The sequence below is a fragment of the Osmerus mordax genome, chromosome 12 (assembly GCF_038355195.1).
Source record: "Osmerus mordax isolate fOsmMor3 chromosome 12, fOsmMor3.pri, whole genome shotgun sequence".
Classification (NCBI taxonomy): domain Eukaryota; kingdom Metazoa; phylum Chordata; class Actinopteri; order Osmeriformes; family Osmeridae; genus Osmerus; species Osmerus mordax.
In genome coordinates this window covers 6961328-6987219 of record NC_090061.1, presented here as the reverse complement: position 1 = coordinate 6987219, position 25892 = coordinate 6961328, and the positions used below count along the sequence as shown (strand labels likewise).

The 25892-nt window shown below is 46.8% G+C and overlaps 2 protein-coding genes across 2 annotated transcripts; one reads left to right on the top strand and one right to left on the bottom strand.

Moving 5' to 3' along the window:
* Positions 1 to 17: 17 nt before the first annotated feature.
* Positions 18 to 5580, bottom strand: purab (purine-rich element binding protein Ab). Its single transcript, XM_067247687.1, has 2 exons — positions 4496 to 5580; positions 18 to 197 (listed from the first exon to the last, which is right to left on the bottom strand). The coding sequence occupies exon 1, from the start codon at positions 5530 to 5532 to the stop codon at positions 4690 to 4692; it is 843 nt and encodes a 280-aa protein (XP_067103788.1). The 5' UTR covers positions 5533 to 5580; the 3' UTR covers positions 18 to 197; positions 4496 to 4689.
* A 2369-nt stretch (positions 5581 to 7949) lies between these two features.
* On the top strand, positions 7950 to 24328 carry nrg2b (neuregulin 2b). Its single transcript, XM_067247963.1, has 12 exons — positions 7950 to 8358; positions 14997 to 15159; positions 15354 to 15472; positions 16278 to 16398; positions 18476 to 18534; positions 20221 to 20244; positions 22206 to 22308; positions 22413 to 22536; positions 22691 to 22818; positions 23020 to 23244; positions 23513 to 23696; positions 23870 to 24328. The coding sequence occupies exons 1-12, from the start codon at positions 7950 to 7952 to the stop codon at positions 24326 to 24328; spliced, it is 2118 nt and encodes a 705-aa protein (XP_067104064.1).
* The last annotated feature ends 1564 nt before the right edge of the window (positions 24329 to 25892 follow it).

Genomic DNA, 25892 nt, shown 5'->3' with positions numbered 1-25892 from the left:
TACAAAACAGCACACAGTTTGCCATCAACAGAAATTTAATAAGGTAGTGAAAGTACATAAACAGAAAGTAATGAAGTATACAGTAAGATGCAAGGTATGGTGACGTCAGGAAGTCGGTTGAGAAGATAGATGTTAAAGCCAAATTAAGCACCATCTTCATGGAGTCAGGAAAGGCCATAATTCAGTTAAGAAATACTCTAGAAAGGGGTGGGAGAAGTTAAACATGGTACAGGAGGATTGTTATCACAGTTTTCAGACATATTTTACCAACTAAAAATAACAATATTGGTGTAGCACTACTTTTATCATGCAATTTACTTTAGTAAACCTTCTGAAACACAGACAAAATATACTTCAATAAGAAGATGAACTCATCACATCTCTGTCCAGCAATAGTCACAAAGCCTGGAAAGTAATTTATACTCTTTGAATGTGAGATCCCTATCAAAAATAATATGCAGATTAAATTTTCGTAATATATCTAAAGTGCAAGTATTTATCCATTTTTATTCAATGCTTTCTGTAAGTATAAAATACAAAGGAAAAAAAACAGCAATGTTTTTCCTATTTATGTTATATTTTTCTGAAAGGAGGATCATCATATATAACAAACCATATATATATACACACACACACACACCACAGTTAAAATATTTTGAAAGGTACAACATATCTCATGTGGGGATGGTAATGGGCTTCGACCTAATGGTGACATGGGATATGTTCATTGTGTTCATTGTGCATTGACCCCTCCCCTATGACTATTAAATCTGTACACATCAGTTGCTTATGTAGTCTGCAAACACGATGGACTCGGTATCGGGTAGGATAATGTGCAAACAGAATGGTGTGGTGAGCTAGCAACGCTCATGATGAGTCATAGCGGTTCGTTCCAACCGGAGGCTGTGGTTGGCTCTGTCTGTGAGACTCTGAAGAGCCGATGAAATGCTGCAACACATCGAACACTGAACCCCAATAGTTTTTTTTTTAATAAACTGAAACAGATTTGTAGGTCTCTAAAAACCTTGATAAGATAAAAATGGAAGGTAAATCTGTTCTGGAATTTTACAGTGACAGAGATAACCCCCCCCCCTCCCCCCAAGAGATTGGTCGAGGGGTTTAGTATGTTCATGCAGCTGTCACTGTGGTCAGAAATACACATTCCCACGGGTATAAACAGGTTAAAGAAGCACCTCTAGTAGGCCATAAATTCAAAACTCTTTCTTTTTATCCTCAAACAGCAAACAGCTATTGAGCACTCCTACATACACTGAACTAACCCTGCCGGAAAAGTTCAGTCACCGACTGTTTAGATAACAAGAGTGATGACACCACCACCTGGACACCATATTGAGTCCCATTGATTACTGTGCAATGCAAGCAACATGGCCGCGTCATCCGCTTTGACCTGCAGGCCAGGTTCCGACCCGACAATGTGCACCAACAGACTGCGCTGTTGTGACGTAGAACTACTCCACTCCAGGACTGACCCATTAGCACCTTGTGAACTGCCAAAATAATACAGGAAAAAACGTTTTTCTTTAACTGTAAAAATATAAATGTGTGCGTATTGTAGAGCGAGGCATACAGATCTAGAGGGTGAGTTGTAAGATTAGATTTAGGCTCTCATTAGATTTTGGCTGTGAGAGTGAAAAATTAGTCTTAAATTTCCATGTATTTCTTGTTTTTATGTCTCACATCAAAGGCCAAACTTTCATCAAACTTACATATCTGAAATGGAAGAAGTTGTAAATGCTGGACTCTTCTTTTAAGGGGCCACAATGCTGAAGGCTTAGTTAGATTTGGAGCAATTCTAAAAAATAAAAAAAACTGGTAACTGGGGCAGTGTTTAGGAATATTTCGTAAAAGAAAAAAGATAGAAGTCAACACATAGAGCGTCTCTACTTCTTCAACAGTCTGGCATGGGGCAGGCTGTGTTGGTAGCCCTTGTAGTACCAGGTTTTATCTTGCTATTTCACTGACACAGAGGGCCTTTAGACTTAGCCTCTACCACCTCCTGAGTGCTGGCACCACCAGACTGGGATAACGCTGCCTGTTCTTTTCTTTTCTAAGCCTGCTAGGTGTCTCTATGAGCCAGGTTTCTCAATCTCTCTCTCTGGGGTTTTGGGTTAAGCTAATCTGTGCCCAGTCTGCCTGGGATGCTTTAAATAAAGCTGATAGTTAACCACCTGGCTGAATGATTGTTAATCAACGCTTTGAATTAATCCTCTAAACCTAATGCTATAACTGGAGGAGTTTTGACCAGAGGATGTGATGGAGAGCAGAGATGGGTCATTGACAGAACAAGACTGTCCCCAGACGGAATCTGCAGTTTTGACCTCCCAAGAGGCTTATCTATGATAGGTTTTCTGTTTTCTCCTCTTTAACCACTTCGGTGGGGATTTGGGAGAAGGTCATCTGAACTTGGATCAGGGAGTAAGGGTCGACTTTACCTTATCACCAAATGTACATGCTCATCATTGTGTCACTGTGATGCAACAGGCTGTGAATGTAGCTGAACTTGAGTGACCAACAGGCAACAAACCCATGCACCAAAAGGTACTGGGTGTGCACCCTTCTTCCAAGCAACATTGTGGTGGGGCGATGGGGTACGGGGTGGGTGGGAGGGTGGATGGATGGATGGCTGTGCCGTGAAGAAATCCCTTAGTGATGAAGAGGTGCTTCAGGTGGCATGTGGCCTGTGTGATGTGGCGGTATCGTGTCGTCATGGTTAGTCCACATAGAGACAGAGAACACCCGAGCTAGCCTACACTCAACAGACACAAGGGTGAGCCCACTTGCACGGAAAGTGACTGACAGGAACTCTCACTAGTCGGACATCTTTTCACTTGGAGTAGGTGCAGAGAAAGACTTCACATTTCAGTAATATTAATGCAAGAATTATGCAGAGTTCAACCTCATCATGCTTTCAAATAGCGATCACATATACATTTCTGTCTTTTTATGTCTATACACATACAATGCCACGATTGGCACGTACAATATTGCACACTAGTATGAAACGTCCTCTGTGCCAGTGGTCGACCCCTCTGTGCGAGGGTTCAGGGCACCTCTATAGGACACTGTAATGTGGAGGAACTTTGAGGAAATCAAATAGACTGCAAAGTGAGGAATCCGAGCGGCGAGCCCCAGGAAGTTCAGGGCCTGTAGCACCATAGAGAGATACTGCCTTGGCCTTGGGCCTACATCCACTAAGCTTCACACTGCATGGGGCTGGCTCTTATCAAGCGCATCCCTTTAAACGTCCAACCTGTCTGGTTTATACATGGTATAGGTGTGCAGACCCCCTCTGTTAAGATGGACTATTCCATGCTCACATTAAGATGGACTATTCCATGCTCACATTTAGTGCTGCCACTGCCTTGTTGGAGGCCATCCTTCCCTCACCTAATCAAGGGAAGACAGCTCAACTCCAGGAAGCCTCCCAGATTTTGGCTTTTTTTGGTGTTGTCAAAGATAGCACTACCTTTAGAGGTAGCCTGGCCATTCAGCACTCGCAAATGAAAACATACAGTGGTCGAGGTCACCGACCATGTGAAACACGTAAACGAGTGGAGTGTATAAGGCACCAGGTTGTTCTGACGTCAGAGAGGATGCGCTTCGCGGCTCAACATGCAGCCGCGCGCGCTGCGTCTTTTTTGTTTTGTTTTGTTTTTTTTTAACGCGCGCCTCGCGCTCCCACAGGTGAACATCTTTTGGTAACCCCCCCCCCCCCCTCCCCCCCCCAACTCCATAACCCCCCTCCCTCTCCCGAAATGAAAACTCACCCACAGAAAACGTGGGCATCTTATAAGGATTTAAATACAGCTGATTCACAAAATCATAATTAGTACATCTAAGTTAGCACTTTTTCATTTAACCATCAGTCCAAGTTTTGATGGACATGGTGCAGGGTTGATATTCAATAATAGAGATGAATTTATCTCATTTCTTGAAGCGCAAAAGTAGGCATATTAACCATGTGGACTTTTCTTTCCATAATGTAGGCTATGACATGTTAAAAACGCTTTCATCACAACATTTTTTATTTTTTTTACCAAATTAAAGACTACTTGGTCTACTGTCTTTAAAAAATAGATATACTGTATAGCCTACGCATACTGGCAGGTGGTTACAGCCTGTGCGTTGCTGCAATTCATACACTTAAATGGAGAGCGCTTTCATTTTTATTCTGCGTACCTTAACTAGGCCCTAAATATCTGGTCTCAAATTTTGGTTTCGTTAACTCCGTAATATAGGCTATATTCTCTTTGTGCTGATGTCAAATGTTGGTTTACATAAAGACCGTCATTTTCCACATACCTTCTGATTTATATCTATTTGCACTTTGAAAAGATTTTTCGAAATAACTTTGACGTGTGCAAAATCTGAAGTTTCTTATAGAGATATAAACACTCTGTTCATTGTCATTTAAATCAAGTAGGAAACAGTTCATATGTTACAGTTCAAACAGTTACTGATAGCAGCGGCTTACTGTTAAAATGGTTGGGTGACATCCAGTATGAGCGAGGTTTGAATACTGCCAGTCTGTGTAGTGTGGAGATTGTGTCGGGGGTGATTCCCTTGGAATTCTTTCTTTCTATTTTACAGTAAAAGTCCGATTTTTAAGTCAGTTCTTGTTATGTATGCATTTTCTTTCTTCTCTTTTTTTTGCTTTAATCCTATCAGTCAATCATCCTCTCCTTCGTCGCCGTGCGGGCCTTCTGGTAGCATTTCGGATGCTCGTTTTTCTCTACTCCGCTCCTGAATCTTCCTCATCTCCTCCGCATATTTACAGAACGTGTTGCCGAATTTGGACCATACTTTGCACGGAACAGTGATGGAGTTCCGGTACGTAGGTTTCACCTCGCTGACCCGCATGAAGACTCCGTACTTATTGGAGCCCACGTCGAAGAAGAAACGCTTGTTGTCGACAGTCAAGGAGGTGCCTTCGGGTAGCTCTGCCGGTTCCTCGTCCACACCGTAGTCATCGATGAGTTTGGCCAAAGCGTCGCGGAACTCAATGAGTCCCTGCGCTGGTAACGCGATGGTCTGGCCTTGTGCGCTTCCCAATCCGGGCCCCCGATTAACGGTCTGACGGATCCTAAGGAACCGCCCCCTCTGGTTCTCTTTCAGATCCATGTAATATTTCCGATTCTCTCGCACCAGAAATTCACTCTTGAGCGCCCGCCGGGGCTCGTCCTGCACAATGTCAGGGTTGCTTGGGCCCAGCTGGGCGTAATGTTCGATGAAATCCCCGAGATAATCGCGGAATTCAACGGCCACTGACATAGAGAGAGTGAGGCGGCTCTTATTTCCCCCAGCTCCGACCTCGGCTATCTTTAGGAAGCGGCCTTTCGCATTCTGCTTCACGTCTAGATAGAAGCGCTTGTTCTGAATGTCGACGCGCTTGGATGCGAGCTCCTCCGTGTCGTGCTGCAGTCGAGATGCTGCGCCCATCGTACCCGGAGGCAGCGAGCCAGGGCCTGCGGTGGGCCCTCCGTGGTCACTGCCACTGTCTCTGTCCGCCATGATGCTGCCTCCCTGCTTACCTTCCACCGTCTCCCTCTGCCTGCTGCAACCTCGACTGCCCGTCAAACCACTTCGCCTCTATCGCGAGAAGGGAACGAGTAGAAAAAATGAAAGTACTGTAGTTCATATTACTGTATGAAAAGGGTGCGTTCAAGACGATCACGGTTGCGCATATGTTATGCAGAGTTTCGCGGAATACATTCCCACGTAACGGCATTGTTTCCACTTTAAAAGATGCATGTGACAGCATGACTAATTATGATTTTAGACTATGATTAACATTCATTTACATTACTAGGCAGATGCGTCTAACATGTCTTTCGGGTGGATTTTAAGCACAATTGAAAGCCAAAGTTGTCTGACGAACGACTGATTTGTCAATGGATTCCCCCTAACGTAAAAAAGCCTAACGCCAGTGCACGTGCTGTGTTCTGAGGGCCTTGAGCACGTGAAATCAATTAGCAGCAATTCCTCAGAGGGAGCATAAAGTAGTTCTTCAATTAACATTTGTCGAATCCTTTCAAATCTCTGTGAGATGAAGTCGTTGGGTGGATGGGGGATGCTGAGCCGATAAATTGACTGACATTGATAGAATGGATGGGGGGTCCAGGTTAGTAGATTAGAGAGAGATGGACGGATTATCCATCTATCGCCAAATCTTGAGATATTTTAGTGTATTGGATCATAAAATATTGGTTCTGTAGCCTATTATTTTGGTTGGTATGACGAACATTCAGCACCACAGACAGCGACCAGTATAGCTTGCGTGAAGTATTCTTAAATGAATTGAGGTGATTGTACGCATCTACGGTGGGGGGCGTAGATGCGTAGGATTGGGGTCTGGTGGAGAAAACTTGGAAAAATCTTGAGCACCATAATGCGTGGTGTGCGTTAACAAGTGTTGGGTTAAAGTATCTGTTCATTTCACACTGATCCTCACGATTCTGTCTGGGTTTCAGCACCGGGGACAGCGCACGCTTTTTGACCTCTGTGGAAGGGCGGGAGGTTCAGCAGCAACAGCGAAGGAGGGAATCGTGAATGAACGAGTTGATTGATTGATGCATTTAAGGGGGAGGGGGTATAGGAGAATTGGCGAATAGAGCAGAGTGGTGCCTCATGGCCACCGTAAGCTCAAGCATGTGCAGGCTCTCGTCACATGGGGGAGGGGGGGGGGGGGGGGGTTCAGTGAAGAAAAAACCATTAAGATGTATACCCTGTTGCTAGGGATATTTTTTCCTGTGCTTCCCCAGCCCCCCATTGTTCGATATGGTCCTCACGTGTGCCAACATGCTGAGTGTTCGAAGCCACACACACGCACCAGCCTTTAATCTTTAAACTCAACCTGCAAGACTTGCTGCCCGTGCAAAAGATTATGCGGGTGTCTTTTATTAAGTGGGTGTCTTAAAGGTGTCCTAAGTCTCCCTTTTGGAACAGTGGCCTCTGGTTGGACTGGCTCACCGTGTTCCAAAACTCACGATTTGAATCCATTCAGAGATTTTCGCAGCGTTAGTCATCAGCAACCATCCGCAGTGTAGCCTATAGTGTCTCTACCAACTGACACTCGTGGACAACTCAGTGATTCAGTAGGATATACGCACTAGGGCTGGTCTGCTGTGTGCGCGGATTGTTCTATAACCGAACTGAGACTGCGAAGCTCTAATGGTCACATGTGGTTCTGCCTCCCGGCGGTTCGGTCAGTGGTCTGTTGGGTGTTGGGCGCGCGGCTGCTCCGGTCATTAGTGTGTTTGCGCAGGAAAGGCTAACGGACGCCAGTGTCCGGGCAGGTGATGTTTGCTCACGTAAGCCGCTCGCGTTTGAGGGGTGCAGGGGACGCGGCTGGAGGGAGCGCGCTGTTGCATCGCCTCACCGGATAACCGGATAACAGCTATATTTTTCGTCTCCGTATTTTGGCAAAAAAGGGAATCGGTGTTCTGTCTCTGAGACTGGACCATAGACCGACCTTGTGTGTGTGCGTATTAATGCTTTCTGTGCGCGGAATCTGAAAACCCTTTTGCTTCTAGAGAGTCTATGCGCCCACCCATGCGATGACATTTGTTGTAGAGAGAGGATAGAGGCTTCATGCAGAACCTCTGGTTTCAACAAGAGGGTAATTTACGAGTCTTGTATTGCGTTTCAGGAAGAAAAAAACGGGTTGAAGGAGAATGCAGCAGCCAGAATTTTAACCATGCAGAACCGGGTCGTTTCCGGTTCTTAGGCTAGTGTGTCCCCATCTGAAATCGTATGGGGAAAGCGGCAGACACAGATGGCATGGACACTTACGCAAGGTCTGCCGCTCTGCCCTGCTATCGGAGCCTATTCGCAGTCTCCCACTTCAACCCCGCTCCGTCATCCGCGCCCCTCAGCCGCCCCAGCACTGCAGCAACGCGCCCATCGACCGCGGAGCCACGGCCGACGGCATGAGGCTTGATCCGGTGCATTTCTCCATGCTGGTCATCGGGGTCTCCTTCGCCTGCTACGCCCCGAGTCTCAATTCCCTCCAGGACCAGGCGTACCGATCCGCCGTGGTAATCGAGGGCGAGGTGCGCTCGTCACCGGAAAACGTCTCCCGGGAGCCGTACAGTGTGAATGTCAAAGTGCTGGATGTGTGGCCCGTGAACAGCGGCGGACTCGAGCGGGAGCAGCTCGTTACCGTCGGGGACTTCGGTTCCGAGGCCCCGTGCACCAATGTGGAGAAAGACCACAGGTATATCTTTTTCATGGACCCAACGGCTGAGCCGTTAGTATTCAAGGCATCGTTTGCTCCACTAGACGCCAGCGGAACGGACCTAAAGAAGGATGTAGAGAGCGTGTTGTGCGAGGACTGCGGTAAGTTTAGCTTTTATTGCCCGCTTTAGGGCCGCACACTAATGATGTAGTGATGTAAGGAGCCTTCGTGAAAGTCCATTTCGGTGATGATCGACACGGTTCAATCCACCTTAACCCGGTCACACATGAAATGTGAAAGTGTGTGTCAATAAAACATTGTATTGGTAAGTTGACACGTATACACATAATTTGATCAGGGTCGCTCTAAAAGCTTGCATGTAAATGCTATCTTTACCATGTGCTTCTTTAGTGTTCATTTGAGACGTATTTTGTCCAGTGTATGAACCTGAATGCAGTATTGTCTGAACATGAGTGTCAGCAAGAAGCCTGGCCTGTGAGTGTATGTGTGTGTTTGGAGAGAGAGCTAAGAATGAGAGGATGTGGGAGGTATATGTGGGGAAATGGGCTAGGTGATTTTCAGTCAAACAGATAAGCATCAGATGGCAGCTCCCTCAGATATCCAGCCCATTCCAATCACATGGACACTGAAGCACATGACAGAGAAAGGTAAACTGTCCCCCATTTTCCTGGACTCCAGCCACCCTTATATTTTGTCACACAGGTTACAGTTTAAGTATTATAAGCCACAAAAAAGCAAACAAGAGATTGAGGTTATCATAGATCTGAATGGGGAAGAGCACATACTTGACACACATTACTTGGGGTTAGGATGTAGGGAGTCGTGCTCGACTGAGTATAGCCTGTGTTGGCATCAGCAGCTTGTTTCACAACATTCTCTGCACTTTTGTAGTATTACCTGAACCTAGCAAGGGTATCAAACGGGCTGTGTATTTTTTTGGTCACACAAGTGATGTAACCAGGAAGTTACATCACCTGGGCTTTTGAAACTGAGAGACAAAGTAGAGTGGAATGAATCCTGATAAACTGTCTTTCCTCACACTGTGTGTGTGTGAGAGAGAAAGAGAGAGTGAAATAGAGAGAGAATATCCAAAATCCCCCCCTTCTGTAGCGATATAAACAGGAAGAAGAGGAAGAGTGTGTGTGTCTGCGTGGCTAGCACTTCTGTTGCCGTTCCTCTGTAGTAGTCGTTGCTGCTCCTTGCCAGTTGCTGTATTTCAGTTTTCATGACTGATCTGTTACTCTTAGTCACCGTAACCTTTGCTGTCTCTCCGCCAAGATATCCGAGTCTGTGGCTCAGCATGGTCCTCAATAACTCTACGAAAGTCCTAGGAACACATTCTATTCCACACCTGTATGTCCCAGTACTCATTTCAGAGTGCCAGTATCTGTATCTGTGTTTGTGTTCGAGGAGGTGCTCCTGTTGGGCGCATACACACATAGAAACACACACACACAAACAGGTGTAGAGGAGATGATTTGGAACCGTGCTTTTATAATGGGGTAACCCTGCCAGGTGTCACCCTGGGTAACCACAAGAAAGTCCTCCTAATCTAAATATTGCTCAAAACCTGCTCTCTCCTTTACTGGCTCACACACACACATACACACACACACACACACACACACACACACACACTCATACATGTATAGCTCAAAGCAATAGTAACTGATCACCTCATTGTGAAAAGTATAAAATATCATGGCCTCTGGGTAATTGTTTTATTTTAATCATACTCTAAGTCTCTCTCTGTCTCTCTCTCTCTCTCTCTCTGTCCATCTATCTTCCTCAATCTTTTTTGCTCTCTCCCATTGAGTGTACACTAATATTTGTCACTCAGTCATTTAATTTTTTGCTGTCTATATATCTGTCATGTTCTCTGTTTTTATTTTCAGTCTATCGTCTCTCTCTTCACCTCTCTATTTCTCTTTAGTTGTCCTTGTCTCTGTCTCAGTAGAGTAGTATTATAGCTGAGCTACCGCCTCATGCAAGCACACACACACACACATTCACACAAACACACACACACACACACATACATACATACACACACACACACATGCCACTGAACTACTGCTGCTCTGCTGCAAATGCCTCAGCATGCTGTCTTTAGCAGAGAGATCTGGGGCTTGTATAAATTATGCACACTGGATAACAGAAGGCTGAGGTTTCCTCCACACCGCTGTGTGTGTGTTTTCTGTCTCTCTAGGCAGATTGTATAGACCAGCTCTGTGGTGATTTGTAGTCTAAAGACATTATACTGATCCACTCCCTGCTTTAGTTACATTTACTGTGTGTGTGGGCACACATGAGGAATAATTGTTGCCCTACTCTCCTGACCTTTTATATTTTTAACATCTTTTTTGTTATGTGTATTGATACAGGCATCATTATATTGATACACAGCTCTGCTCTATATGTCATCATAATCTTTGATTAACAGAGCTTTTTGGAACTATGCTGACTTATGTTTGGTTCCTAATGAACATGGACCTAGGTGTGTGTGTGTTTGTATGTGCGTACATGTATGTGTCTGGGCTGGGGTGTGTTTGTGTGTGTAGCTGCCTTGAAGTCATTCTCCAGTCCCCTTCACCGCCACTCCAATCTGATGGTGCCATCACCATCTGTTGAACACAGCCAGGTACACATTAGGTCAAACATGTGTGTGTGTGTGTGTGTGTGTGTGTGTGTGTGTGTGTGTGTGTGTGGGCAGTAAGTGCTTGTTTGTGTGGGTGCATGAGAATGCATGTACCAGCATTTGTAGGTGTGTGTGCACATATGCTCATGTTTGTGTGCATGTGTGTGTGTGAGAGAAGAGACACACACAACTGGAGCCCTCCTTGCTGGTGAATAATGGATCAACCCTCACTGGGCTGGCCCATCAGTGGCCACACTCAGAATGGTGTTTTAAAGGCGCCCATAGAAGATACATTTGTGAATGAGAGGAACTTTCGTGTGTGCTCTCCACCGCCTATTTGCCCACAACCAACATGGTCGCCGGGCCACTCCCCCCTCTTTTTCTCTGTCTAAAGTTGTCTTGTTTCATACTTCATTTTTGAGGCGATGGAGAGATAGTCTGTGTTTAGTTTGATGTATGACGTTGTTTAGTCTTCAATCTTCAATGTCGTTCAATGTGGACAAGGGCTATACAGGATCAAGTGAGTTATTATTATTTGTGTTTATATAAAGGAATGGATTAGCCTTTTAGGATACTATAACATACACACATACAAAATCATACAGTGTATTATATATTATCACCCAACCAAGAGAGATATTCTACTATGGATGTCTATTTGATTCTCTGAAAGGTAGATTCTGGAGTAGCCATCCCTCTCTCTTTCTCTCTCCGAATCAACTTATAGTTTCTCTGACTGACTGACTGACTGGCAGGCAGGCAGGAAGGTAGGGAAGCAGGCAGGCAGTAAGACCAAGGGATGGATAGCGGACGCCAGTGATCAATGCTTCAATCCTCTTATCTCTGGAATACTGTCTGTAACGCAGGTTTAGAATCCTGCAGTGAGAAGTATGTGTGAGGGAGGGTGAGAGAGAACGAGGAAGGATGGATGAGAGAATAGGGGAGAGGTGAGAGGGAGAAAGAGTGAGATAGAGAGAGAGAGAAATAGAGGAGGATGGATGAGGCAGGAGGGGAGAGGTGTGAGAGAGAGAGAGATAGAGAGGGGAGGGTGGGGTGGGATGGATAAGAGAAGCAGGAATATGTTAGAAAAAAAGGGGAATGGAGGCATTAGGAGGAGGAGGTGACAGAGAGAAAGTGAGGTGTGGAGGGAGGGAAGGAGGGAGGGAGGGGGCAGGGAAGGAGAGGAGGATGGGGGACACAGAGATGGAGGGGAGGTGGGAGGGGGGGGAAGTCGTGCACAAGACTTCTAGCCTTGTCAGTGGATGGAGGGGGGGAGGAGGAAGGAGAGATGGAGAGAATAGCTTTTCCTCACTGCTCTGCCCGCAAGCGCTTCATCAACTATTCATCACCAACTCTTTCATATCCTCCCTCTCTCTCTCTTTCAGTCTCTCTCTCCTTCTTCCTCTCCTTCCTCCTCTCTCACTTCCTGTCTAACCCTCTGTCTATCTGTCTACCTCGTGTTTCTCGGTCTTTCTCTCTCACAGACATGCTACCGTTCATCCTAACATCATGTAGCCTGGTCCTCCCTTTCTCCCTCTATATTTGTTCCCCCCCCAACTATCATTATCTCTCCTCTATTTATGTCTTATGTCATCCCCCTTTCTCTTCTCCCTATCCCCATTCCTGCACCCCCCCCCCCCATTCTGCCCCTTCATTAAAAGCCCTGCGTTATCTTTGGAGAGATGAGGGAGCTCATGTTGTACTATGAATGATGCCCCATGTGTACAGTACATGCATTGTGTTTGTAAGTGTGTGTGTGCAGAACATCAGAGCAGACCCCATGGCCATCCCCACTGCAAAACATGATAGACAATACAGAGACAAGGTCAAGATTGGCAACAAACGTTGTGGGGGAGGGGGGGGGGAGGTGCAAAGAGGGAGAGGAGCAAGTCAGTGATTTAGTGATGCACACTAACAATCATTCAGTCAGGTCAAACACACATGGATGTTGCATGGATATTTCTCTCTCACAGACACGAACACACACACACGCGAACACACACACACACACACACACACACACTGGATCGGTTCGTTTAGCTGGTGTGAAAAGGTTAGCTGCTGTATGTGCTCTAGATGTAGGCCTCTTCTATCATTCGAGTTAAGGGCTGCAAATGCGCATCTCTGTCTCTATCTCCCTCTCTCTCTTTCGCTCTCTCTCTCATCCCTCTCTCTGTCTCTCCTCTCTCTCTGACTCTCTCCATCCTTCTCTCTCTCCCCTTTTCTCCTCCACTGTGCCTCATGCTCCCTCCCTCTCCTCACTCGCTCTCTTTTCTCTCTTCTCTCTCCCTTTCTGGTTTCCATGGTGACAGCTGTGCGCCGCAGAAATCACACTGATCTGAGAATGAGATAGAGGTGCTTCTCTCTTTCATACATGAATGCGTGAACATACACACGCACGTATGATCCCACCTTCCCTCTCCTTCACATACTAAGCCTCCCCTGCATGAGCCAGGAGCCAATGGAGGCTTTATGAACGCATCGTCGTCGCTAGAAGGATGTACAAGCCATCACACCCCTGTCTAAATATACATGGGGGCCATATGTTCAGGCGTGACGCCCGACGCCCAGCCCGTGGCACACAGCAGGGCTGTGAGCGCCACGTCATTGATTTTGCTTTCATATCGCGCTCTCTTATTGTTAGCAAAAGCAACAACCCAAAAAAAAAGATCAATTTTGTTGATGCCTCTTCCTGGGTGAGAGAGGCAGGGAGGAGGGCAGGGAGCTGGGTGGGGTGGGGGGGGGGGGGCAGAGTGAGCGTCAGCTGACCTTGAGAGAAGGACCCCTTGATGGAAGCCTTGGTAGCATCGGTCACGTCTGATTGGACGGCAAAGTGCCGGTCACGCCTGATTGGTCAGCCCGTGTTCTTTTCTGGCTGGGCCCTGCCCCAGTGTTCTAACAGCGGAATCTTCAGATCAGTGAGTGATATAAAAGGCTTGGCTCAGCAAGTTTAGCTTCACACACACACACACACACACAAACGCATGCACACACACACGCGTGTGCGCACACACACACATTCTTTCTCTCTTGGCTGCGTACACGGTTCTCTTTTTCCCCCCTCTCTTTCACAAACACGCACACCCATCCAGGGTTAAAGTGGTTGTGTCTTGCTTTGTGACTCTCTTCTGTGGGATCTGTCTGGGGTGCTCATTAAGCACACACACACACACACACAGAGTCGGTGCGCAATTAATAATTTCGGCGAATCCTTCCTGTTCATTGTCATTCGTGTACTGAACAGACAAGCCAGTATTTGGAGAGGGAGAAGAAGCCCAGAAATGCAGTATATGAAGCAGTAGAACAGCAAGCAATACAACTCTTTTGAAAATTGGCCCAGCATCACCTAGGAGCGGATCGTGTGTGTAGGTGTATATGCGTGCCTGTGTGTATACTGTGCTCCCCCTACACACCCTGCTCTAGTACCCAGCCCTGTGCAGCGTGTGGGCTAGTCTCTCCGCTAGAACATGCCGCTGTAGCTTCAGCTGCCTTGGCTGATGCAGTTCACTGTTCAGAGAGAAGCGGGCTCTCCAGAGACCTCCAGACAGGAGATAGCAAAGTGGAGCGAGCGAGGGAGAAACACAGCACTCCACTGCTCTACATCCCAGCTCTACTACTGCAGAGAGGGCGGAGAGACCAGGACCACTACCGTTTCTGTCTCTTCTGAAAACTCCTCTTAGAGTGGAAGTGTAGCTTTCTAAATGTAATCCGGGGTTGGACTGACCTACTGTGCTTGTGTGTGTGCATGTGTGTGTGTGTACAGTAAGTGTGTTTGCGTGTATGTTCTGTATGTGCGTGTATGTACTGTGAATGTGTGCATGTGCGTGTGTGTTTGTGTATGTGCCTGAACAGAAGATGTATTGGTGGAGTTTTAAGCATTCACTTCCAGGGTTCTGGCAGATTGTTGATGACTAATAACTTGAATTAGTGGTTCCCAACCACAAACACACACACGCACACACAGAAATACACATATTTTCTTTCTTAAGCTTATTATATTTCATGCAAGCTTTCTATTTTTCTCTCTCCTTGCGTCCACATCTTCACTCTCTCTCTTTCTCTCTTTCTCTCTCTCTCTGTCTTTCTCTTTCTCAATCTCTCACACTGTATCTGTGTCCTCCCCCCTTCCCCACCTTCCAGCGGCAGCCCCAAAGTTGCGGCCCATGCGGGGCCAGTCTCTGATCGAGGGAGAGCGGATGTATCTGAAGTGTGAGGCATCGGGCAACCCCAGTCCCTCCTTCCGCTGGTACAAAGATGGCAGAGAGCTCCAGAGGGGGAGGGACCTCAAAATCAAGACAAACAAGTAGGAGCCTCCCACAGCCAATCACCAACGCATTTATTTCAGTATTCTTTTTTATTTCATTTAAATAAATAAAAATTGTCCCTCTTTTTTCTTTATTTGTATCCTTCCCCGTGTTCCTGCTCCATCTGGGGCTTCTATCTTTCTACGTTTCTTGTTTTCCCCGTTGTCAATCTCTCTCTTTTCTCTATCTGAAGGAAAAACTCCAAAGTCCAGATCAGCCGTGTGCGGCTAGAAGACTCTGGGAACTACACGTGTGTGGTGGAGAACACGCTTGGCCAGGAGAACTTCACCAGCTACATCACCGTCCAGACCTGTGAGTTCACATACGACAGGGAGAGGAGCAGAGCGGATCGCCCTGGTGAACACACACACACGCACACGCACAGGCACACACACCGCGTTATTTACATGCAAAACATCAGCCGAAGTGCAACAACTGCAGTGTGACCATGACTCCCTTGTCCCTCTTTCTCTCTATCTCTCTTTCTCTCTCCAACCACCCTCTCTATCTCTCTCTCCCACTGACAACCTCTCTCTATTTCGTTCTCTCACCCCTCATCCTGTCTTAATCGTCGCCCCTCTCTCTTTCTCTGTATTTCTCCCTCTCTCCCTTTGGTGACCACCCCTCTGTCTCTGTCTCTCTCCCTCTGTAGTGACCACCACTCTGTCTCTCCCTCTCTCCCTCTGTAGTGACCACCACTCTGTCTCTGTCTCTCTCCCTCTGTAGTGACCACCACTCTGTCTCTGTCTCTCTCCCTCTGTAGTGACCACCACTCTGTCTCTCCCTCTCTCCCTCTGTAGTGACCACCACTCTGTCTCTCCCTCTCTCCCTCTGTAGTGACCACCACTCTGTCTCTGTCTCTCTCCCTCTGTAGTGACCACCACTCTGTCTCTCCCTCTCTCCCTCTGTAGTGACCACCACTCTGTCTCTCCCTCTGTAGTGACCACCACTCTGTCTCTGTCTCTCTCCCTCTGTAGTGACCACCACTCTGTCTCTGTCTCTCTCCCTCTGTAGTGACCACCACTCTGTCTCTCCCTCTCTCCCTCTGTAGTGACCACCACTCTGTCTCTGTCTCTCTCCCTCTGTAGTGACCACCACTCTGTCTCTCCCTCTGCAGTGACCACCACTCTGTCTCCGGGGGTGAGCCACGCGCGGCGCTGTAACGACACAGAGAAGGCCTACTGCGTTAACGGGGGAGACTGTTACTTCATACACGGTATTAACCAGCTCTCATGCAAGTAAGTGCACTCCCTTCTCTCCTCTCTGCCTCCCTCTCTTCTCTCTCCCTCCCTCACTCCCTTCTCTCTCCCTCCCTCCCTCACTCCCTTCTCCCTCCCTCCCTCCCTCTCTCCCTCCCTTCTCTCCTTTCAACCTCCCTAGCTCTCGCCTTTCTCTGCCTATGAACTCAGTGTGCTGTCTCATTGGTTATTCTGATTCGGTTGACCTTTGAACTTGTGACTCAGCATCCAGTAGCCATGCTGACTTTGAGATTGCCAGTTGACTCAGTACCTTTTCACCTGTATAAAACACTCACCTCTTCATCCCTCTATTTCTCTTATCAGTATTTTCTTTCTTTTCTCCATATATGTTACCTTTAGTTCATAATTTTGCTCTTTCTCTCACAATTCAAATCTTAAAGTGTGTTTCCTCCAAATCCTCCATGGAGTTTTGTCCATGCTCTTTTGTTCTTTATCCTTTCCTAAAAATGTTCTTGTGGTAGCGCTATATTTGTTTTCAGCCACTGGTTTGGGTTAAATGAATTTAAAACTACTCTGCAACGTTGAAACAAGATTGTAAGAAGTATTGCTCTCAAGCTGCTTAAGACAACAGATTTGCACTATGCTGTGACTCAGTTTTCTGGAGTGTACTTTAATATATGTTTTGAATCTGTACATTTCCTATAGCAGAAAGACAACCAGCATCACCAAAATCTAATAAACCACAGTGGATGTGGCACCCATTAGTTCCTAGTTGCAGTGTGAAAACAAACTTCAAATGATCAAACCTTTATATCGCTGATGCTGATATAAAATTCCATGTTGTGGATGTGGTAATTTACAGACTGATTCTCCTCCTAGGAGACATTGGACCAGCAGAACACGAGAGAAACAGGGCAATGACATTTCTTCTCATTTAAATGAGTGATGGTAGAAAGGAGAAGTCTCTCTCTCACCCTGGGGAGGAGTGAACGAGAAGGATCAGTTTGCTCCTGGTTGGCTCTTAGGGCTGAGAGGGAGATAAAGCGAAGAGATAGAGAGTAAGAAAGTAAGTAAGAAAGAAATAAAGAAAGAAAAAAGAAAGAAAAACAGAAGGTTTAGTTGCACTGGCATGCATAGGCCCGTCTATCTTCTCCCTCCAATGTCCCTCTCTCTCTCTCTCCCTCTCTCTCCCTCTCTCTCTCTCCCTCTATCTCCTCTCTCTCTCTGCTCTCCAGCACTATTTATAGATGCATGGGAAATTGCTGAGCAGGCTCTTCCGAGGCAGAGCTTCTGTTTTACGTAATTGATTCACACAGAAAAGTAGTCTCTTTGGGTTGGGTATCTATATTTTTAGGGGGGTTATACAGGAAAAATAGAGGTTGACATAGATTGTGTGGTAGCATTCGGCTAGGCATACATAGCTGTATACAATGACACCCATTGCGTGTCTTGACAGTGCTGTTAGAGTGTACTGCTGTAACGCAGCTGCACGGTGGAGGTGTTATTATACATGGTGTGTTTATCGTCACTGTTCATTTCATGACTTGTGCCATTCAGTTCCATTTTGTTATCTTGTGATCCTAAAAGGGTTAGGATCCCCATAGAGGTATGCCAAATAAAACTAAACAAAAAAACAGCTGTCAATCATCCAATAAAAAAATTATTCTGGGCCATAAACTAGTATAGAATTTTTGTGGGTAATCACGGTTGCTTCCGTAAGTTGTCACGAAATATGAGTATTTACACCTCTAGGGTAGGAGGGAGGGAGTGATGATGCCAAGCAGGCGTTCACTCTGTGTCTCTATCACTTTGTAGTGGGGTTGTGTTCTGTTTTTTAATTCTGTTTCTCTGCTCTTTTGTGCCCCTTCCTTTCTTCCTCCCTCAATCCCTCTCGATTTATTTCCTCTCTCTTTGCCCTCCTTCCCCTTTACATGTACTTCTTTCTCTGTTCTTTTACCTCCCTTCTCCTTCTCCTCTCTATCCTCCCTTCCCCTACGCCCACCATTTCTCCTTAAATCCTTCTCCCCGTACTACCCTCCCTCTGTCTCTCCCTCCATCTCTGCCCTCATTCTCTCTCTCCCTCCTTTTCCCCTTTGTGTCTTGTTTCCCTTATCAGGTGTCCAAATGACTATACAGGTGATCGCTGTCAAAACTCCGTCATGGCCGGTTTCTACAGTATGTCCATCTCCTCCTGTCCGTCTCCTCATTGGACACTGCATGCCGAGGGAGAGGGGGGGTTGTGTGTGTGTGTGAGTGTGTTTATATATGTGTTCGGTATGTGTGTGCTCACTCCTGTGTCTTTGTGTTTGTACTCATGTCTTAATTAGACTGGACGTGTGTGTCGGAGTGTGTATGTCTGTGTGTTAATGTATATATGTGTGCGTGTGTGTGCGCTTGCATGCCTTGGTGTCCTTCCCTCTCTGTCGCCATCACTCTTTCAACCCCCTCCTCTCCGTCCACCCCCTCCCCCCTCACACCTCGCTCCCCTCTGCTCTGCCCCCTGCCAGCAGGCTCCACTGAGGGAGGGGGGATGGAAGGGGGGTGGGAACAGCAGCCCAGTACCCCCTCAACCCTACCAACCAAATGACAAAGCTGCATGTAGTGGAAATGAGAAATGACAGAATTCAACACACATAGAACTATTGGTGCATGCCCTCTCCATTTTTGACACAGTAAAGTCCGATGTGCAGCTTGGGGCGCTTGTATGCTTGGTATGTTTTTCTTTTCTTCCAGCACTAGTCGTGATAAACAGAGACTTCTGCTGATAGCATAGCCACTACTGAACACGGCCATGTTTTGATAATCCATTTATCATAATGTGAAAGCTCTCTCTCTCTCTAGCTATGTCTGAGTCGTTACTGTCATGTTGTGATGTTTTGCTTTCCATTTGCAACATACTGTATGCTTACCTGTGTTGCCTGGACACCATGCTTCAGCTCATGCCAGTATGATTGTTAGTGTGTTTCGTTCCGGGGACTTGAAAAGTAGACAGTGGAAACAGAGCTTTTTAAGATGGTTTGGATCCGAATCAGGTTTGAGTTGAGTGAATTCCAATTGGCTTCAAGTAGCCAATTGTAAACTAGAAAAATGCATCGAAATCCTGGTTGCAATTGGTCAAGAGTCTGTGAACTGTGAATTTTCCAGCTATTCATAGTTCATAGATTCTTCAATGTCAAATTAATATTCCTTATTAGCATGTAAGCTAGAACGAATACCACGTAGGAATGCAACACATTACAGTTAGCCTACATGCCTACTTCTGAATGTCACTTAAAGTGACATTCAGAAGTAGGCATTGCACTGTATGTTAACATATTAATATGGGTATTGTATATGATCCTATCTACAAGTGTAAAATGCTACTGTCTACGGTTGCTATCGCATCCTAAAACAATGACAGGACAGTTCCAGCAGTAACACAACAACCCCCTGGCATTGCTCTGCCAGCCTCATTTACTCAATTCTGTTTTTCTGTTTGAAAGTAACACACTGCTTTTTTGTATCTTTTAAAATGTTTTTCTGTCTACTATCATTTACCCCAGAAATGAGGTCTAGTAAATACGGCAGTAAGTGATGTGGCTGTTTGTCTTTGTCTCTCCGTCTTTGCACCTTCTCCTGCCTGCTTCTCTCTCTTTCTCTTTCATTTCTGGGGTCACAGAGCTGCAGCTGTCTGCATTGTCTGTCTGTTATTGGATGTGACACCTGTCAATCACCATGATGTCACCAATAGAGATTCCATAGTTCTAGCAAGTCTGTTTACCCATCTATTTCAGCCTATATAGTAGGTTCCACTGTGGCCGTTCACTCTCTGAAACCTGTTTTTCCCTCTCTCCTCACCATATCAACTTTCTGCGTTGGCAGAGCATCTTGAAATTGAATTTATGGGTATGGAACAATTATTTTATTTTCATGTATTCTAAGTTTAAAGTTTGCCAAGATCCTCTCACAGTCACACATTACTATGTCATCTCCCTTTAAAACTCAATAACTCAATCTTTTGATCTGTCCCTTTCAGCCCACTAACATGCATTTATAACATACTCTATGTGTATCCCCTCTCTGCATGCATACTCTCTCTCAATGTGACTACGCCCCATATAGTGTTTAGATTACTGATATTGTGCAATGAGGAACACATACAAGAAATCTAAGAAAAGTTAGGAAACAAATTTAATATGTTAGTAAGAATAACAGGGCCGATAATAAATAAATAAAAATTAAATAATTGTGGTCGTATGCACACGACTGTGCATTTAGCGTACATTGGCATCTGCAGCTTCATCCATGGCCAATCACAGCCCTTATACTGTTACCTGGAGATTAACACAACATCCTTATTCCATTTTTGACCCACTTCTTAATAGCCATAAACCTACACTTTAAAGTTGGGTCTTGTAGTCTTCCCAATGTTCCAATTCTATTATGTGTCTCTGACTGAGCAGCCATTCACCTCTTCCCAATCGCTATCAGTATCAGGGCCCTGTGACACACACACAATGCCAAGGCTAAAGCTCACTCAGTCTAGAAGGACCCCAATAGCCACTCTCTATAGCCCCCCCCCCCCCCCCACTCAACCACCCACTCTATTTTAGTACCCCCCTCCTCTTTTCTTCACCTTCTGCTCTTTTCCCACTCCCAACGCCCTCCCCCGTTCTCTTCCTTCACTGTCTGCCAGTGTCGTCCTCCCACATCGTCCACCCCCACCCTCACTCTGCCTTCCTTGTTTCTGTTCCTCCAGCCCTCGTTCCGTCTCCATGTTCTGTTCGTTTTTTCCTCGGTCATTGTGCGTCTTCTGTTGCCACAGCGTCTATGTGTGTCTCATCGGGCCCAGAGCTGCCATCGGAATGTATTCACCAAGTCTCGCCACCACTGCTACCTACTATAGACCTTGGAGTCATTGCAGCATCTGGGTCAAATAGTATTTGAAGGCTAGTTTACGTAGTGCAAATTGAATGGGAAAATGATCCTTACCACCAAAAACCAAGCCAGATTGGTACCGCTGCAGGTTGGCATAGCCAAATAGTCATAACTCTTGGAAGGAAGTCAAATGCTATTTTATCTGAGCATATACTTTTTCCAAACCATCATTATGATGTCACAAACAACAACTCAACATTTCTTTTGACGTAGGAGTGATGTATCTGTCTGGCTAGGTCATTGGAGGCTGATTCCTACATGACTCGAGCGATGGCGAGCTTCGTGAATGCTCTCCCTCCACGGCCATCGTCTTTTCGACTCCATTGTACAAGCATGCCTTCAGACCCCTATGACCTAATGTACATCCCATGGATACTGTGGTAGATGTGCTAGGGACAGCCCTGGAGAAAGGAACAGAGCAGGCCTGGAGTCATAAACGCTTGGAGAGGGAGGTCGTCTTGTCCTTCAGATACAATGGGATTAGTATTGAACTAAAACAGCCCTGGTACATGAACTCACATGTTTACATGAACACAATAGGTTAAATGGCACGAACATCCATATGTAGAAGATCATATCCATAGGATTGAAAAGGCCTGTCCCATACCAGAATGAAAGCCTGTCATGTAAGGGGAATGGATGGGTTTCAGCAATGTGCTGAAAACTCCAATTGGACTGGTACAAACGTTGTAATGTCACATCTGTCCAATCCACTTTCATTTCCATGAGTGAAGGGAAGGGGGGGGTTAGGGGTTGCCATAGGGTGAAATGGCGGGCGCGGTTATTGTTAGATACAGAGGGACAGAGGAGGGCTTTATGTATTGCAACTTAGGTTGAGTAGCGCTCACACATGTGTATGTGTGTGCATATGTTTGCTTGTGTGTCTGTGTGTGTGTGACTATGTGTGCGTGTGTGTTGTTTGTTCACAGAGGCGGAGGAACTGTACCAGAGACGGGTGCTGACCATCACGGGCATCTGTGTGGCTTTGCTAGTGGTGGGCATCGTCTGCGTGGTGGCCTACTGCAAAACCAAGTAGGCCCTGGAGACAAACTCAAACCCCTTCACAGGAAGACAGCTTGGTTCTCGATCACTAATCGACATCTCTCCTTTGTGTGTCTGTGCGTGTGTGTCCACAGGAAGCAGAGGAAGAAGATGCACAGCCACCTGCACCAGAACCAGTGTGTGGAACAGCCCAACCGGATGCTGGCCAATGGGCCGAACCACCCAGGCCCAGGCCCAGAGGAAATCCCCATGGTGGATGTGAGTCCTCACAGCAGACACACAGCCCACGCACAGTAGAAAATGTCGTTGAAACATTTGGAACAAAAAGAAACCTTTCAGTGCCACAAAAGTAAGCCTATGGACTACAAATCCCATCATTACCTCTCCTTTTCTGTGTGTGCGTGTGTGACAGTACATCTCTAAGAACGCGCCCACCACAGAGTGTGTTATACGACACGGAACAGAGGGAGCAGGCAACTATGCAGGCAGCCGAATGTCCACCAGGTCCCACCACTCCTCCACGGCCTCGCACGCCTCCAGGTGCTCTAGAAACACACACAAACACACACACACACAGATAGATAGATATATACTGTGAAACACATTCCCAAAACAAATGCACAAAACCGCATTCATGAACTCAAGCATGAAGGGAAGGGAACTCAAGGGAAACACAGTTTCCCCATCTCTTTCTCATCCTTGTTTCCTCTGTGTCTCCCCCCCCCCCCCCCTCCCTCACAGACACGAGGAGAGGACGTGGAGCATGGAGAGGACAGACAGCATGAACTCAGACTGCCAATCGGGGGCACTGTCTTCATCAGTAGGCACCAGTAAGTGCAGCAGCCCGGCCTGCATGGAGGCCCGGGCGTGGAGAGCTGCCCAGCGGGGGGGTCTGGAGGGGGCGGGGCAGGGCATGGCGTACGGAGACTCCTATGACTCGCTCCGAGACTCACCTCACAGCGACAGGTAGGCCCGAGGATGTCTGTCCGGCAAGTTCTTTCTTGCCTGTCTTTTCTGTCTTGCCTCCTTTCTCTCTCTGACTGCATCTGTAGCATGCTCCTCCACTGTTTTCATTTCTCTCTCTCTTTTGTGTGTCTGTCTATGTGTCAAAGATTCACTATGGATTGCCTGCTTCTCAAGGGATAACCCCAGTGTTTGGATCCCTTGTGTGTACATTTTGGTACATGTATGTATCTGGTATGCCTGTGTGTGTGTGTGTGTGCGTGTGCGCCAGGTATGTGTCAGCCTTGACCACACCGGCACGGCTATCTCCAGTGGAGTTCCACTACCCCCCGCTTCCTCCCCAAGTACCCACCTTCCAGATCACCTCCCCCAACACAGGCCACGCCCTCTCCCTCCCTCCTGCTGCTGCCGCCTACCACCGTGAGGACGACCAGCCCCTGCTGTGCTGCCCAGAGGTATACAACAAACACACACACATACATAATGCTGCTTTAACGGTGTGCAAGTATTTTCTACATTACTTTACTCTGCTCAATGTACAGAAGTACAGATCATAATGTACAGTGCTCATGTGATGTGGCGCAGTGTGTGATGCCTGACTCAGTCCATCCTGTCTGTCTTTCTACAGGACGGGCGACTCTACCGGCAGCCCCGTCGCCCCCGGCGACCCTACCTGGCGGACAGCACAGGGAGCCTTCCGTCCAGCCCCTACCATCTCCCTGACGAAGAGGCCTACGAGACCACCCAGGAGTACGCCTCCTCTCGTGAGCCAATCAGGAGTCGCCGACGCCCACGCCGGAACCGCCTCAACGGACACGTCTCCCAGCGTGCAATGGGCCTACGGGACTACAGCTCCCAGAGCTTCAGCCAGTCCGAGGAGGAGGACGAGGAGGAAGAGGGTCACGGGGAGAGCACACCCTTCCTTAGTATGCAGAACATGAACATGGAGCCGTGTCCCGGTTACCGGTCGTCCTCCTCCGGGCCGGACTCACGGACTCACCGGGGCCTGAGCCGCCCCAGTACCCGCAGCAACGGACAGAACCGAGGCTCCCAGCCACGCACCAAACCTGACAACACACCCCTTTAAGACCCTCCCACTCACCCCCACCTTCTCCTTTCCCCACTCCTGACTCCCCCCCTCCCACACACCTGACCACTGACCTCGACCCCCCCACCCCACACAAACAGTGGACTAGAGACCTGCACCTAGGAGAAATATTTTTATTTTGTATAACAAGACAGATATTCTAAACAAATGAAATATTTATTTTCATTTCAGCAAAAATTGTCTACTAGCGAACAGCAAAGACTTTTTTTATAGGGGGAAGAATATTTATATGTAAAGTTTTTGATTTACAGCATTATGAGAGTAAAACAAAGAGAGAGTATTACGTGCCAATTTTTTCACGAGTTAGATAATAGAATAATATTGTGGTGCCTTTTGCTGTATGCTGAAGCTGGAGGTCCCGTTGAGTTTTTGTAGCCTTTCTTATACAGACTCCTCGTTTTTTATAGACCAATCTCCTTCCTCCTTTCTTTTCTCTGAGTTTGGGATCTTCCTATTTTAACTGTGATATGATTCTGTCATCATGCAATATGAATCACTCCTGTGTAAAGGTGTATGTTTACATGAGTAGGAACCACATGCACGCTCTTGTTTCATGGGGGCATTCTTTCAAAGACGCAACAGGATGTGCTACTGTCCCAGACCGGAAGTCATGGGCTAGTTTTGACGAGTCACTCAGACAAACTTCCATCTGTCATTCACGTCATCCGTTACCCCTCATTGTGTGTTGTTATTTCCATAGAAACAGAATGATGCTGGAGTTTGAAGGGAAGATGTAATACAAGGTATGTGCACAGGTGTTCAGGGTGTTGTGACTATGGAGAGCATGTGTGGGTGTATGCTTGTGTGTGTGTTTGTGTGTGCGTGCATGTGTTTAGTGCTGTGCATTGGTGTGTATGTGTCTTCATCTATCTAGAGTGTGGTCTCTGTTAATCTGACATCCGCCACACATCAATCATCATGCAGCCGAAGCTCCATTGCACTGTAAGACCTCCTTCCATGAGCAGTCATTGGCCAGGGAGCTGCCAATCTAACCACCCCAACCAATCCAGTCAATCCAGCCTGATTCTGGCCTCCCATGGACTGCCCACCCCTGTTCCTATGCCAGCAGCTTTTAGCCGCACTGTGTCTCAGGACTTTCCCATCCCATCCAGTAAAAAAACTCCATCCCCCATAAGTCCACAGGCCAGATCCACTGTCTGTCTGTCTGTCTCATGTGTGGCCATGATGGGAGTTTAGGATGAATTCGGAATGAAACTTGAAAAAAAAAAGTCTGGTTTGTGAAATCCCTAAATGCAGATACAGTGTGTGGTTCTAGTATATGGGTCTCAGTGTGGGTGAAGCCAACACGTTCAGTAAGGTACGCGTGGGGGATTAAGATGGTCAAATGTACTGACGCGGGTTTGCTGTGTGAAGTCTGTACCTGCTCGTCGAAATGACAGCACTGGTTCGCTGCATGACTGACAACACAGGTTCATTTAGCCACACCTCTCTCACGTGAACTGCCCGTCTGCAGTGCGTTTGATACTTATTGTTGTTGTTTTTTGTCTTATTTCTTCTTCTTTTTTATCACAGCCAACAGACG